Source organism: Vigna angularis, chromosome 11 (assembly GCF_016808095.1).
Source record: "Vigna angularis cultivar LongXiaoDou No.4 chromosome 11, ASM1680809v1, whole genome shotgun sequence".
In the NCBI taxonomy this organism is placed as follows: domain Eukaryota; kingdom Viridiplantae; phylum Streptophyta; class Magnoliopsida; order Fabales; family Fabaceae; genus Vigna; species Vigna angularis.
The window spans coordinates 26878282-26890272 of NC_068980.1; the positions used below are offsets into that span (position 1 = coordinate 26878282).

The 11991-nt window shown below is 39.7% G+C and overlaps 2 protein-coding genes across 2 annotated transcripts; one reads left to right on the plus strand and one right to left on the minus strand.

The window, feature by feature from the left end:
* Positions 1–160: 160 nt before the first annotated feature.
* LOC108333512 (F-box/LRR-repeat protein At4g29420) lies at positions 161–2407 on the plus strand. The gene is made up of 2 exons (XM_017568978.2): positions 161–636; positions 1144–2407. Exons 1-2 carry the CDS (start codon positions 177–179, stop codon positions 2040–2042), a joined length of 1359 nt encoding a protein of 452 aa, XP_017424467.2. The 5' UTR covers positions 161–176; the 3' UTR covers positions 2043–2407.
* A 7355-nt stretch (positions 2408–9762) lies between these two features.
* LOC128194806 (uncharacterized) lies at positions 9763–11215 on the minus strand. The gene is made up of 8 exons (XM_052870998.1): positions 11188–11215; positions 11033–11114; positions 10869–10958; positions 10657–10779; positions 10450–10578; positions 10261–10364; positions 10086–10176; positions 9763–10013 (listed from the first exon to the last, which is right to left on the minus strand). Exons 1-8 carry the CDS (start codon positions 11199–11201, stop codon positions 9912–9914), a joined length of 735 nt encoding a protein of 244 aa, XP_052726958.1. The 5' UTR covers positions 11202–11215; the 3' UTR covers positions 9763–9911.
* Positions 11216–11991: the final 776 nt, after the last annotated feature.

An 11991-nucleotide genomic window follows, 5' to 3' on the forward strand; every position in this document is an offset into this window, starting at 1 on the left:
CCACGTCATTTTTCATTTTCTAATTTATATTCCATGTGATTTTGACACGTGACCTTTGTGAAAATATTCTCAATGTTTTCAAACTATCTTTATCCACCGAAAAACAAAACGCAAACACAAACTCTTTTCTCTCTCTCTCTCTCTATGTTGAATGCAATTACGCAATTCGGTTGGCGATGATGGAGGAGCTTCCGGCTTCGCTGTTGGTGGAAATTGTGAGTCGTTTAACGGACACTACCGATGTGGCGCGGTGCAGGGCGGTGTCCAAGGGTCTAAACGCGGCGTCATACGAGGTGCGGTGGCTGAACGTGGTCTGTTCCATGTCGCGCTACCTCAAGTCCCGTGCGCCGGAGACCAAGCACCTCGTCACTCCCTTCAAGACCGTTTTCTCTCACCTCGTATTCCGCTCCACCTCCACTCTTGACTCCGTCTCGCTGGGCGTCGATCGCGCCCTCGGTGGCGTCTCCTTCGACGACGTCGAGGATGAGTCCGACGATCTCTACCTTACCGACATGAACTTCATCAGAGAGTGGCTTCCATCCATTTCCCACGCTCTGAAATCTTTCTCCGTCTCCGATTTCTGGGTCCAGTCTTGTTGGCGCCGATCCGAAGCCTTGTCCCTCATCTCTTCCACCTGTCAGCTTCTTGATTCTCAATTTTTCTTTCTCATACTTTCTTTCTCTTACAAGAATGCGGTTTCTTGCGCGTGTTTCGTATTCTTTCCGTCAGAATTGGTGTTTCAATTTGTGTTGAAGATTAACATTTGTTTAGATTACTCTGGATGAAATAATATTAAAAGAACCTAATGGTATGTTTGGAAGGTAGAATTGAAGAGAAAAATGTAATATTTGAACTTTTGTTAGTTAAATTTGTTTTCCTTTCATTTTCTCTCCAACCAAAGAAAATAGTTCATCAACGTTCTTTCCTCCCTGTTAAACGTACCATCAATGTCGAAATTTGAGTAGACGGGAAATATGATGGAAAGAAATTATTGAATTTTTATTTTAAAACACTTTCTCTTAAATCAACCAAAAAAATGTATTGTATTCATTTATATCTTCTCTGTCCATCCAAACATCCCATAAGAATATGCATCTAAGTTTTATTTGTCTCTCATGGAAATTTGCAATGTGTCTTATTCAGGCCATAATCTTGGGAAATTGGTTGTGAGGAATGCGTGGTTATCCGTGGATGGTTTGTGTTTGATGCCAACGTTGAGACATTTGACCCTTGAGTTTGTGAGACTGGATGATGAGGACTTAAGCAGGATCAATGCTTGTTTCCCTAATTTGACTCAACTCAGTCTTATTGGGGTTGGTGGACTTAAAGAGCCTAAGATTAATTTCTTACACCTTACCACTTGTCAATGGTCGGTCTCAAATGCTCCACTTTCTTTGATCATATGTGCACCTTGCCTTGTTGATTTTGATCTCAGATGCATCAAACCTAAGTTGGTTGTCCTTGAGGCCCCTTCCTTGTCCAATTTTAATCTCTCCCTCGAGAATACTGATGAACTCAGGTTGAAAAATTGTGCTAATATACAATACCTTCAGCTCAGTGTAGAATGCCTCTCTCTTGGTTTTTTGTTTACTATGTTTCGTCACTGCAGCACGGTGAAGAGACTTACCTTGGATTTGGTAGGAAGAAGAAAACAGGTTGATGCAGCAGTGTTTGGGATTGATACTTTGTTGGGTTGTTTTCCGAACATAACATGTCTTAGTTTAGGTCCTGGAGCCTGGCATGTGATGGAAAATTCATTTAGACGGGGAGGTTTGGCAGATGGGATTGGTATGAAGATGATAAAACAACTTATTGCACATCTAGTGGTCCATGAAGTGGAGGGTACTCTTGCATTTATCTCTTCTGTTTTGGATAAAAGCACCCAGTTGTGTGATGTTTCTCTTCTTATCCATCGTGATGTTGATTCATATGTTGCTGGCGGCCTGATCTCTTCATGCAGAAGCAAATTCCCAAGAGTGAGATGGAGATGGGGAATATGGAAAGAAGGAATCAAGGATACTTGGGTCTCTGACGGCACCTAGTTTGGTGACTGCTATCTTTGTTATGAAAAGGGGAGTTCTCATTGATTTGTTATATCATAGGTTTACGAATAGACGAGTCATGTTAGGACACTGTCAGACTTTGAATATATTTTGTTGAATCAACTCCAATAAGCATAAATGAACGTTAAACGACCCGGAATGTCGATAAAAAAATTATTTCCGATGTTAGAAAACCAGAGAAAGTTGAAAGAAACTAGATGAGGGATCAGAAAGGAGAGTCTGAAATATGGTGGTATTAGTATCAGGAGAAGTTTTTCCAAACTGTGTTGGCGAATTGGATGCAGTTGGAAGTAGCATTCTTCTTTGGATTTGATCAGCATTACAAAATATCATGGCTATAGTTAACTGTGAGACCCTGAATATTTAACGCACCAAATCCCACACACTGATCACCATTAAATGCGCCGCGCCACGTCAAACAGCACTCACACCCACTCTGCATGTATCGGCCATGTGTCACTGCTGGAACCTTTGAAAAACGTTAGTGGAAGACAAGTGGCGTATGGAGAATGGGCGTTCGTCATGCGTGAGAAGGGAAATCACCCTCTGCATGCGCCGACGCCATCTGTCACAGTAGAAGTTTCTAAAATCTGTAGTGGGAACCAGGTGGCAGTGCAGGAGTGCGTGACCGTTTGACGTGGGGGAGAAAAATGATTTCTCTGAAAACACTTTCCATCATTTCCTCGCGAAACCTTTGCTCTTCTTCTTCTCCAACTTCTCTCTAAAACTCTTTCATCTTCTCTCTAAGATAACTCACCGTCATCTCCTCCGATCCCATTTCAGATACCGTAGAAACATTCCCTGCACCGTGAGCGTCGTTCTGAACCGAACAGAACTGAGATCTGAACTGGTAAGTTCTCGTCTCTGAATATTCGTCCATTTAGTTCATGCGAACCAAATTCTGGTTGCATGCATGGGTTAGAGGTCTGATCTATTTACGATTTTTGGTATGTTAAATTTAGTGAAAGTTGTTGAGTAACTCCTTGGATAGAAAGCTGTGAGAGAACGAGCGAAACCCTTGCATTTGGAAGTGCACTACTGAACCAGGTAAGGGTAGCTTTAGTAATTTAATTTATACTTGTATGATGTGTGTGAAAGCATGAAACTGTACTGGATGTATGAACTGTATGATATTTAAGTATGCATGAACGAGTACTGGGAAATGGATGGATATGAATGATATTGTTTGAACTATATGCTGAGAATGAAACGTATGATTTGGAAAATGAATGATTTCTGTATGTTATGAGATGATAATATGAATTCTGTAATGTATGAGATTTATGGTGGAGATAAATTATAAGATATGAATCGTATGAAAATGGTGAAGTTACAGTAGATGAAAAATCTGGAAAATATCATAGTCCTTGCTTGATAATGTACGCTCGTCATCGCACGGTCTTATACCGTTCGTTTCCCCTTGAAAATAACTTAGAATAAGAATTCTTTCATTTGGAAAGGATCCTGATTAAGAACGAGCGTCCTTTGTGTGAAGGGTTAGGTTTGAGCGTTCGACTCAGCCTAGCGTGTCCAACGGTTGAAATAATTTAAGTAAATTAGTAACGCTCGGTTTTATTATCCAGCGTTCGTCATAGGTAGCGCTTAGTCTTATACTGAGCGTTCGTCCAAATGAGCGCTCGGTCTTATATCGAGCGTCCGTTCTATTAGTGCTCGGTCATTTACCTAGCGTTCGTCATGAGCAGTGTTCGGTTTTATAACTTAACGCTCGTCCTTATCATTGATTCCTTAGCGAACGTAAATAGCGTTCGTCCAAATTATTAGTTGACGTTCGGTCATTGACTGGCGGTATTCCCTCTTGAAATTTAATCACGCTTGGTTTATTTATCTAAAGGAATTGTATTGTATCTATCCTTTGGATTCAATCTAAAATCTTTATACTTAAATTATTCTAAGTATTATTCAGAACTTCTAGAGTCAATTCCCTTTAATTGAGTCAAGTATTTATAACGTCCGTCAGAGGACTGAGGTTCGTTTCTTTTGTTCAGAAACGATTATTTCTCTGTACTGAAATAACGTTCGTCCTTATTTTGAAAAGGATGAACGTTCGTTAATTTATGGAAGTGGAACACAGAATGAAAATGTGAATAATAGAAATGGTTAAGGTGTGCGAACGTTATTTTAAGTGAAATATTGAAAGTGGATTTTGAACGAACGTTCCAAGGAGGAACGTCTATATGATCTGAATGTGATAAGTTGTATAGTATGACCATGGTAAAATCGCTGATGGCTGTTCATCCTGATATTCCGTGAGTGCTCGTCCTCATGTAGAGGGGAGTAGGTCATGCGTGGGAATGGTAGGAGACTCTAGTCCTATTGAGTACTTTGGACTGATAGGGTTAACCTCGGGTGGCAGCTGATGGATGGTTCCAGTTACTACATCATCCGGGTGCACGAACGCCTGCGATTACATGGATTCATACAGTCCGGACGGTCGTAAATTGTGAGAGTTTGGATGAGTTACTATATGCTTGGATATAAATATATTACTGTATGAATTGTATGGTTGATTTCATATGTTAAAGTATGTTGGTTGTATGAATTAAATTACCTAAGCTTACCCTTGCAATTCCTTGTGTTGTCTACTGTTTATGTACGTCCGTCTTGTCAATGCAATGATCATCCGTGTGGATGTGAGCAGATGGAGAGGCGCCACTTGAAGAGATGCTAGAAGAAGAAAATTTGGAGGACGCCAACCTGGTTGAGGTAGAGGTTAAAGCTGAGCAGTAGAGCGCTCGCTTCTTAGTAGAAATCAGTAGTTCTGTACTGTATTTTTGGGACGTTCGGTTGTTTAGTTTTGGAAAGCCGTTCGTCCAGAACTTGGTATTTTTGTAGATATTCCGAACCCTGTATTTGATGTACGTTCGGTTTTTAGGAGCTGTGTAATTAAGACTGCACTGTTAATTCTGAAAATGTGATTAGTTCTAATTAATGGTAATTACTATTTATTGGGATGTTACATTAACTGTGGAGAAGAAGCCACCTTGTGGAAAGTCCTCCCCTTGTGAAATCTCTTTGTATAGATCTTTGCTGTTGTGTTATCTCTTTGTACATATCTTTGCACTGCTCTTTTTTCAAGCATATGTATATTATTGTATATTATTCATCCGTGTTGGTTTTATGGATTGAAGTTTAGATGGACTCACCAGGTCAGTGCTTCATTCCTGTATTTCTATTACTTGCATATTTGGAGATCTATTAAAATACAAATCTTTATTTTATGAATGTCGCATAGTTTTATGCAGGTCATCGCTAAACTTTTCCATGGGTGGAAGGGCAGAGTCAATCTACCGTCTTAGGTCATACCATGTTTATAAACTTGTTCCATGTTTGCGTTATCCACATTTTCATGGAACTTATTATAGCAGCCTAATTGCATTTTATGGTAGAAGAATTCAATCCTTGTGCATAGGATGAACCCCTAGACCCAGAAGAAAAGGATGGTCTAGCATAAGGGGTCTTCCTAGTGCTAAATCCACCACGAGACCCAGATGGTCCCCCAGTCCTAGCAGGCTAACTCTGCTGTCCCTCAGATTCCTTCTTTGTCTTCTCTAGATCACGGGACATCTCCACCAAAGTAGGGAATTCACTGATGCGTAATCCTTTTATAAGTAGCTTGATATCACTCCTCAAGCCATTCTCAAATTTTCTGCATTGCCATTCTTCATCCACTGCCATAGTGTTGAAGCGAAGTAAGTGTTTGAAACGGTCTGCATACTCTGACACTGACCTATTGCCCTGTACCAGCTCCAGAAATTCTACTTCCTTTGCAAATCTCACACTGTCAGGGAAGTACTCAGCATAGAATTTGACTCTAAACAACTCCCAAGTAATAGGAGTCCCACTCCTTTCAAGGATCATTTTCATGCTGCTCCACCAATGGCTAGCTTCTCCGGTCAGCAGATATTGAGTATAAGCTAATTTCCTCTCATCACGACATCCTTTAGCTTCAAATATCCTTTCCATATCCCTAAACCAATGGTCAGCTTCATCCGGACTGCACTTCCCAGTGAATCTTGTTGGGTGATGCTGAAGAAAGTTCTCCAAGCTCCACTCTTGGACTGGAACAGCGAAAGGAGCAACACTTGGAGTGGTCCTGCCATTAGTTAACACATCAATTAACTGTCTTTGAGTATTCTCAGATGATACTCTAGCATTCTCAGCCGATACTCTGGCAGCTTCCAAATTTTGTAAAGCAATGGTGTTCTGCTGAACCAATGCAGCATTTTGACGTTGCAATGCCTGAAGTACAGCATTCAACATCTGATTTGAGTCAGACGGATCGACATTTGAAGAAGGAGGAGATCTAGATGCCATCTTCTGTTCATACAGAGAGAAAGACTATTAGTCCAACTCAAAGAGACTAATGTAACTCCTGACAAAACGGTCAGAATTTACAATCACAAACAGTGCACACTCACAACCTACAGGTTTCTAAGGAAGAACTGCTCTGATACCATTAATGTAACATCCCGATTATATAATAACAAATATTACATAATAAAGACGTCATCATTCAAATATAGAGAACAGTCAGAATACGACTTGTAATATAAGTACGAAATTACAGTCATCCAAAATAAAAGAAACGGAAATTCAAACTTAAACAGTTTATAGATTCGAACACTACACGTGTTCAGATAGGAAATTCCTAAGAGGACTACTCCGCAGCCTCAGTATTCTCCAGCTCTTGCTCCAAAGGACTTTCCTCGACAACATCTGCTCCCATCCAAGTGGATAATCATCGCCGAATAACATAATCCAAATTGGCACACAACACAAACAATGCAAGGGTGAGCTAGATATAAAAATCATGTTATCTCATAGTACAATTAATTTATGTCATCATAGATTTAAATACAGAAATATTTATGCATGCTTATTAAACCACAATCCACATATTCATATGACTCATCCGGATTTTGTATAATTGTCGGACTATTGGTCGTCTCTACACTTGCTAGTTCTGCTGGTCTTTCTCCAACACTAGCAATACAAATCCCCCAAGCAGCCTATGTCTAAATTCAAAGACCATAGACGAGGACCTCCCTCTACTCACCACTCACATTGTTCTTCTCTACTTGAGTGTGAACAATGCTTTGAGTTTAGGGATAGACATACCATTTCGAAGCCCCTACAATTATACAGACACAAATACAATATTTCACATAACCACTTTCATCCATCTCTCCCTGAGATTTCCGAATCATACTCAAATTCATCATTTACATCATATAATCGCAGTAATTTATCATATTTCATACATTTTCATATTTTCTCACAGATCACATCATCACATATATTCCACACATTTATACACAGAATTCAATTCAAGAGAAAATAACACTAAAAAAAATCCAACTTATACAGAATACTTATTTGAACGAATACTTTTTTTTTTTGAACGAACGTCCTAGGACGAACGTCGTTTTTCCGAACACCAGCCAAAATTGGACGAACGTCATTCTGGACGGACAAACGCTCTTTAACCAATTTGGACCCGAGAGAAATTGTCAATTTGTACAGAAAGTCCAACACAGGTACTCAATCAGGTGAACACAGGTCACCATTGGAAAAAAAAGTGACTTTTAGTTTTACAGACAACTGTAAGATTATTAAGTGGTATTGGTTAGTGTTATTGGTTAGTATTAAGTGGTATTGGTTAGTGTTATTGGTTAGTATTAAGTGGTATTGGTTACTGACTTTTACTCACAACTGCCATGGTATTAAGTGTATCATAAATTGAACATTACATAATAAATGTCGAGAATTGAGGAACCATTTTGAAACTAAACAACTTCATTTTATTAAATACTTGAAATGATCAAAGCAGGAACTGGAGTACATAGTTCTTTAAAATGCAGTAAAGAAAGCCTAAACAAGCAATTTTAAGTCTGAGGATTGTTTCTAGAAGCACTTGGCAAGTGTTGCAGTTGTTCTTCAATGTTCCCAACACGCGATTGCAACGCATCAAACCTTGTAGTGATGACCATGTCCATGTTTCCAAATCTTGTTTCAAGGGCATCAAATCGAGTTTCAAAGGCATCAAATCTTGTACCAACAAAGGTTTGAAGTTGTTCTATGCGGTTGATTACATTATCTAGTGTTGTAGATGAACTGCCTTGTTCATCATCTTGTCCTTGATTCTGTTGACCTTCTTCCTATGTGGGCAGAGAAGGAACTCAATGTGGATGACATCCTCCGCAAATTTGTCCGTCCATCTGACCAACCATCGACGTCCAATCAAGCAGACAACCAATAGTGGGTTTAGGATAACTGTAATTTTATATGAACACCATTATAAGTATTTCATGGATAACTGTAATATTTGAAACGTACAATGTATCATTTTGTTGTGTATGTTGTGTAACTGAATCTCTATTAATGGTGTGTTATAATGAATTTATTTATGTCATACAAAATGGTGCCTAAAAGTCAGTTTTTTTTCCAATGGTGACCTGTGTTCACCTAACTGAGTACCTGTGTTATACTCTATGTACAAATTGGCTTTTTCTCCCGGGTAATCGTTTACAGGGGTGCTGTAAACGATTACCAGACCGTTTTTTGAACACTCTCACTCATCCCTTACACAGCTTGCTCCTCCAACTCATGAGGGGTCTCCCCACCCTCCTTGGCCTCACATCACATCACCATCCACCCTCTCCCACCACTGGAACACCTGCACAAGCCTCAGACAGGTGCAGATTAGCATAAAAGTCAGTTTTTTGTCCAATGGTGACCTGTGTTCACCTGACTGAGTACCTGTGTTGGACTTTCTGTACAAATTCCCACTTTCTCTCGGGTAATCGTTTACAGGGGTGCTGTAAACGATTACCAGAGCCTTTTTTCAGCAGTCTCACTCATTCCTTGCACAGCTTGCTCCTCCAACTCATGAGGGGTCTCCCCACCCTCCTTGGCCTCACATCACATCACCATCCACCCTCTCCCACCACTGGAACACCTGCACAAGCCTCAGACAGGTGCAGATTAGCATAAAAGTCAGTTTTTCCTCCAATGGTGACCTGTGTTCATCTGACTGAGTACCTTTGTTGGACTTTCTGTACAGGTTCCCAATTTCTCTCGAGTAATCGTTTACAGGGGTCCTGTAAACGATTACCAGAGCCTTTTTTCAGCAGTCTCACTCATTCCTTGCACAGCTTGCTCCACCAACTCATGAGGGGTCTCCCCACCCTCCTTGGCCTCACATCACATCACCATCCACCCTCTCCCACCACTGGAACACCTGCACAAGCCTAAGACAGTTGCAGAAGTGCCTAAAAGTCACTTTTTTTTCCAATGGTGACCCCTGTTCACCTGACTGAGTACCTGTGTTGGACTTTCTGTACAAATTCCCAATTTCTCTCGGGTAATCGTTTACAGGGGTGCTGTAAACGATTACCAGAGCCTTTTTCCAGCAGTCTCACTCATTCCTTGCACTACTTCGTCCCCCTACTCATCACGGGTCACTCCACGCTTCTTGCATTCACATCAATCACCAACACCCATCTCCCCACTCAGAAATTGATCAAATCCTTCGCATTAATTACCATTAATTTTAGTTAAAATGGTCTCGTACTTTTCAAATTTTTATTATAATGCTGCGTTCATTTTTCAATCACTATTTTTGTCATTATAACAAACACAAACGCAAAGTAAAAACAATTCATTTCGAAATCCAACCACTATTCTTATTACAAACACATACTGTACATTGTCAAATAACATTAGGTACATATTTGAACATCTTATACATGTCAAAATTGTCAAATAACATTAGGTACATATTTGAACATCTTATACATGTCAAAATTTGATAATTTCTTAGCAATCCTAGACAATGCCGTATAGATGTAGGGCTTCCATTCTGCTAATGTTCTCATTGTCCAGGATCCAGTCACACACATATTTCTTTCTAATCCCAAGCAGCTCCTCCTGAAACCAACATTTTCCACATTAGAAACCAGGACATACAAGAATATTATCAAACACACAGTTCCAACTTACAGTTGTATATTCAGGCATGCTTTTCCCGTTGTATTTTTCATCTCCATCCCAGATTTCCATTGCTTTCAACATTATTACTCCACAATCATGTCTGAAATAATATACCCACAACATCAGATTACTTTTGCCCATATACATCACAATATAATCCGGCAGTACAGTTCAAGAAACTTACAAGTTTGGTTGGGATGGGATATTTGCTTGTTTAACTGTCAAAGGACCAATACTACCTTCCGGTATATTCATCAGGATGCAAAAAAACCGTGCCATATTTTCAGCCTACCAGTTAACAAAAACAATAAATACTTAAACAATGCAGGTCATAATCACACGGTAATCAACAATGAAAGATGTCGAATCTTACAACGGCTGTGTCTATCCTTTTGCGGTCTCTGATCCCCTTCCCCAATGAATCAATCACAAAAATCTCCATTGACCTCAATTTCACTGAATAACACCACCAATGATCATCGTGGACAAATGGCAGAAACAACTACAAAAAATATAAACAATTTCAGTAACACATTTACAACCAAAAGTCGACAAGATTTGCAAATTCAAGGTTACTCACAAAGTCCGCCGTGGGTAATTCTTCAAGTCCAAAATGATCGGAACGCAAATAAGTGTTATAGTTATGAAGCGTGAATACATGGCGATTCTGTGGACGTTTCCTATAATCTGTAAGAATATGGTGCTGTGGACAATTTCAAAATCATCAATAAAAAATCGATCAAAAATACTTTCTTCAATCATAAATATGATACAATATCAAATTTTATTTACCGAGTATAACGGACTAAAATGAAACCTCTTAACAACACCGCACAACCTTTTCTCAAAGTACATAAAGACCGTACAAGCAAATAACACCACCTACACAAAAAAAAATTTTCACATTACTAAAATAAACTATAACATGAAACACAACCAAATGTGACAATACTAACCATGTTGTCAACGTATTTCATTGGGGCCAAAGTGTAAATTGAAGTCGTGCTCAAGCTTTGGCCAATTATCTCGCTTACAACCCTAAACATACAAATATTAGTCAATCACAAACAATACATATTCCTCAACCACAACTACAATTCATACCACATACCTGTGTACGTTCATCTCTCTGATGCTGACTGCTGTATACAGTTGGTTTACATCAACACTGGTGCTTGGATCACCAACAAAACTCCGCAATGGGGTATAGCCAATGGCACGACCTCCGGTTCTCCTTCATCACCATCATCTTCTATTTCAATAAAATTAATGTTACCAACAGTTTCATCATCCCCTCTTACTTCAGCATGTGCACCTAGGGGGTCATCAACTTCATTTCCATCACCTTCTTCTTCTCCCCCAACTTCAGCATTCTCCTCACCTCCAACTCCATGTCCATCACCTTCTTCTTCTCCCCCAACTTCAGCATTCTCCTCACCTCCACCCCCAACCTCTTCATCAGTGGCACATGCATCTTCTTCATGAAAGATTGGAGTTTGATAAATTTCAAATAGCTCCCTAGTCAGAACTCCAATCTTGGCATTCAATGCTCTGATATGTTCGTTATTTTTCCTCAATCTCTCCTCCGCACCTGCTTCCCATGCCCCGTCATCAGAGCTTTCGTCTTCATCATCGTCTTTGTCAACCTTGGATCCTTCACCCAAGGATCCTTCACTCATTCCTCCGTCATCCATGTTGAAAGCTGCACGGATTTCCGGCCTATGACGATCTTCATTTCGTATATACCACTCCATATTTAACTGCACCAATAGCACACAACAAATTCAGACAAAATACACAATCCATTTTAACATACAAAATAACGAAAAACAAAACACTTACATCTCCGGTCATAAAAATATTTTCAATTTTTTCGGTCCTTGATTTAAACGGGAACCATCTCATTATGCGCGGG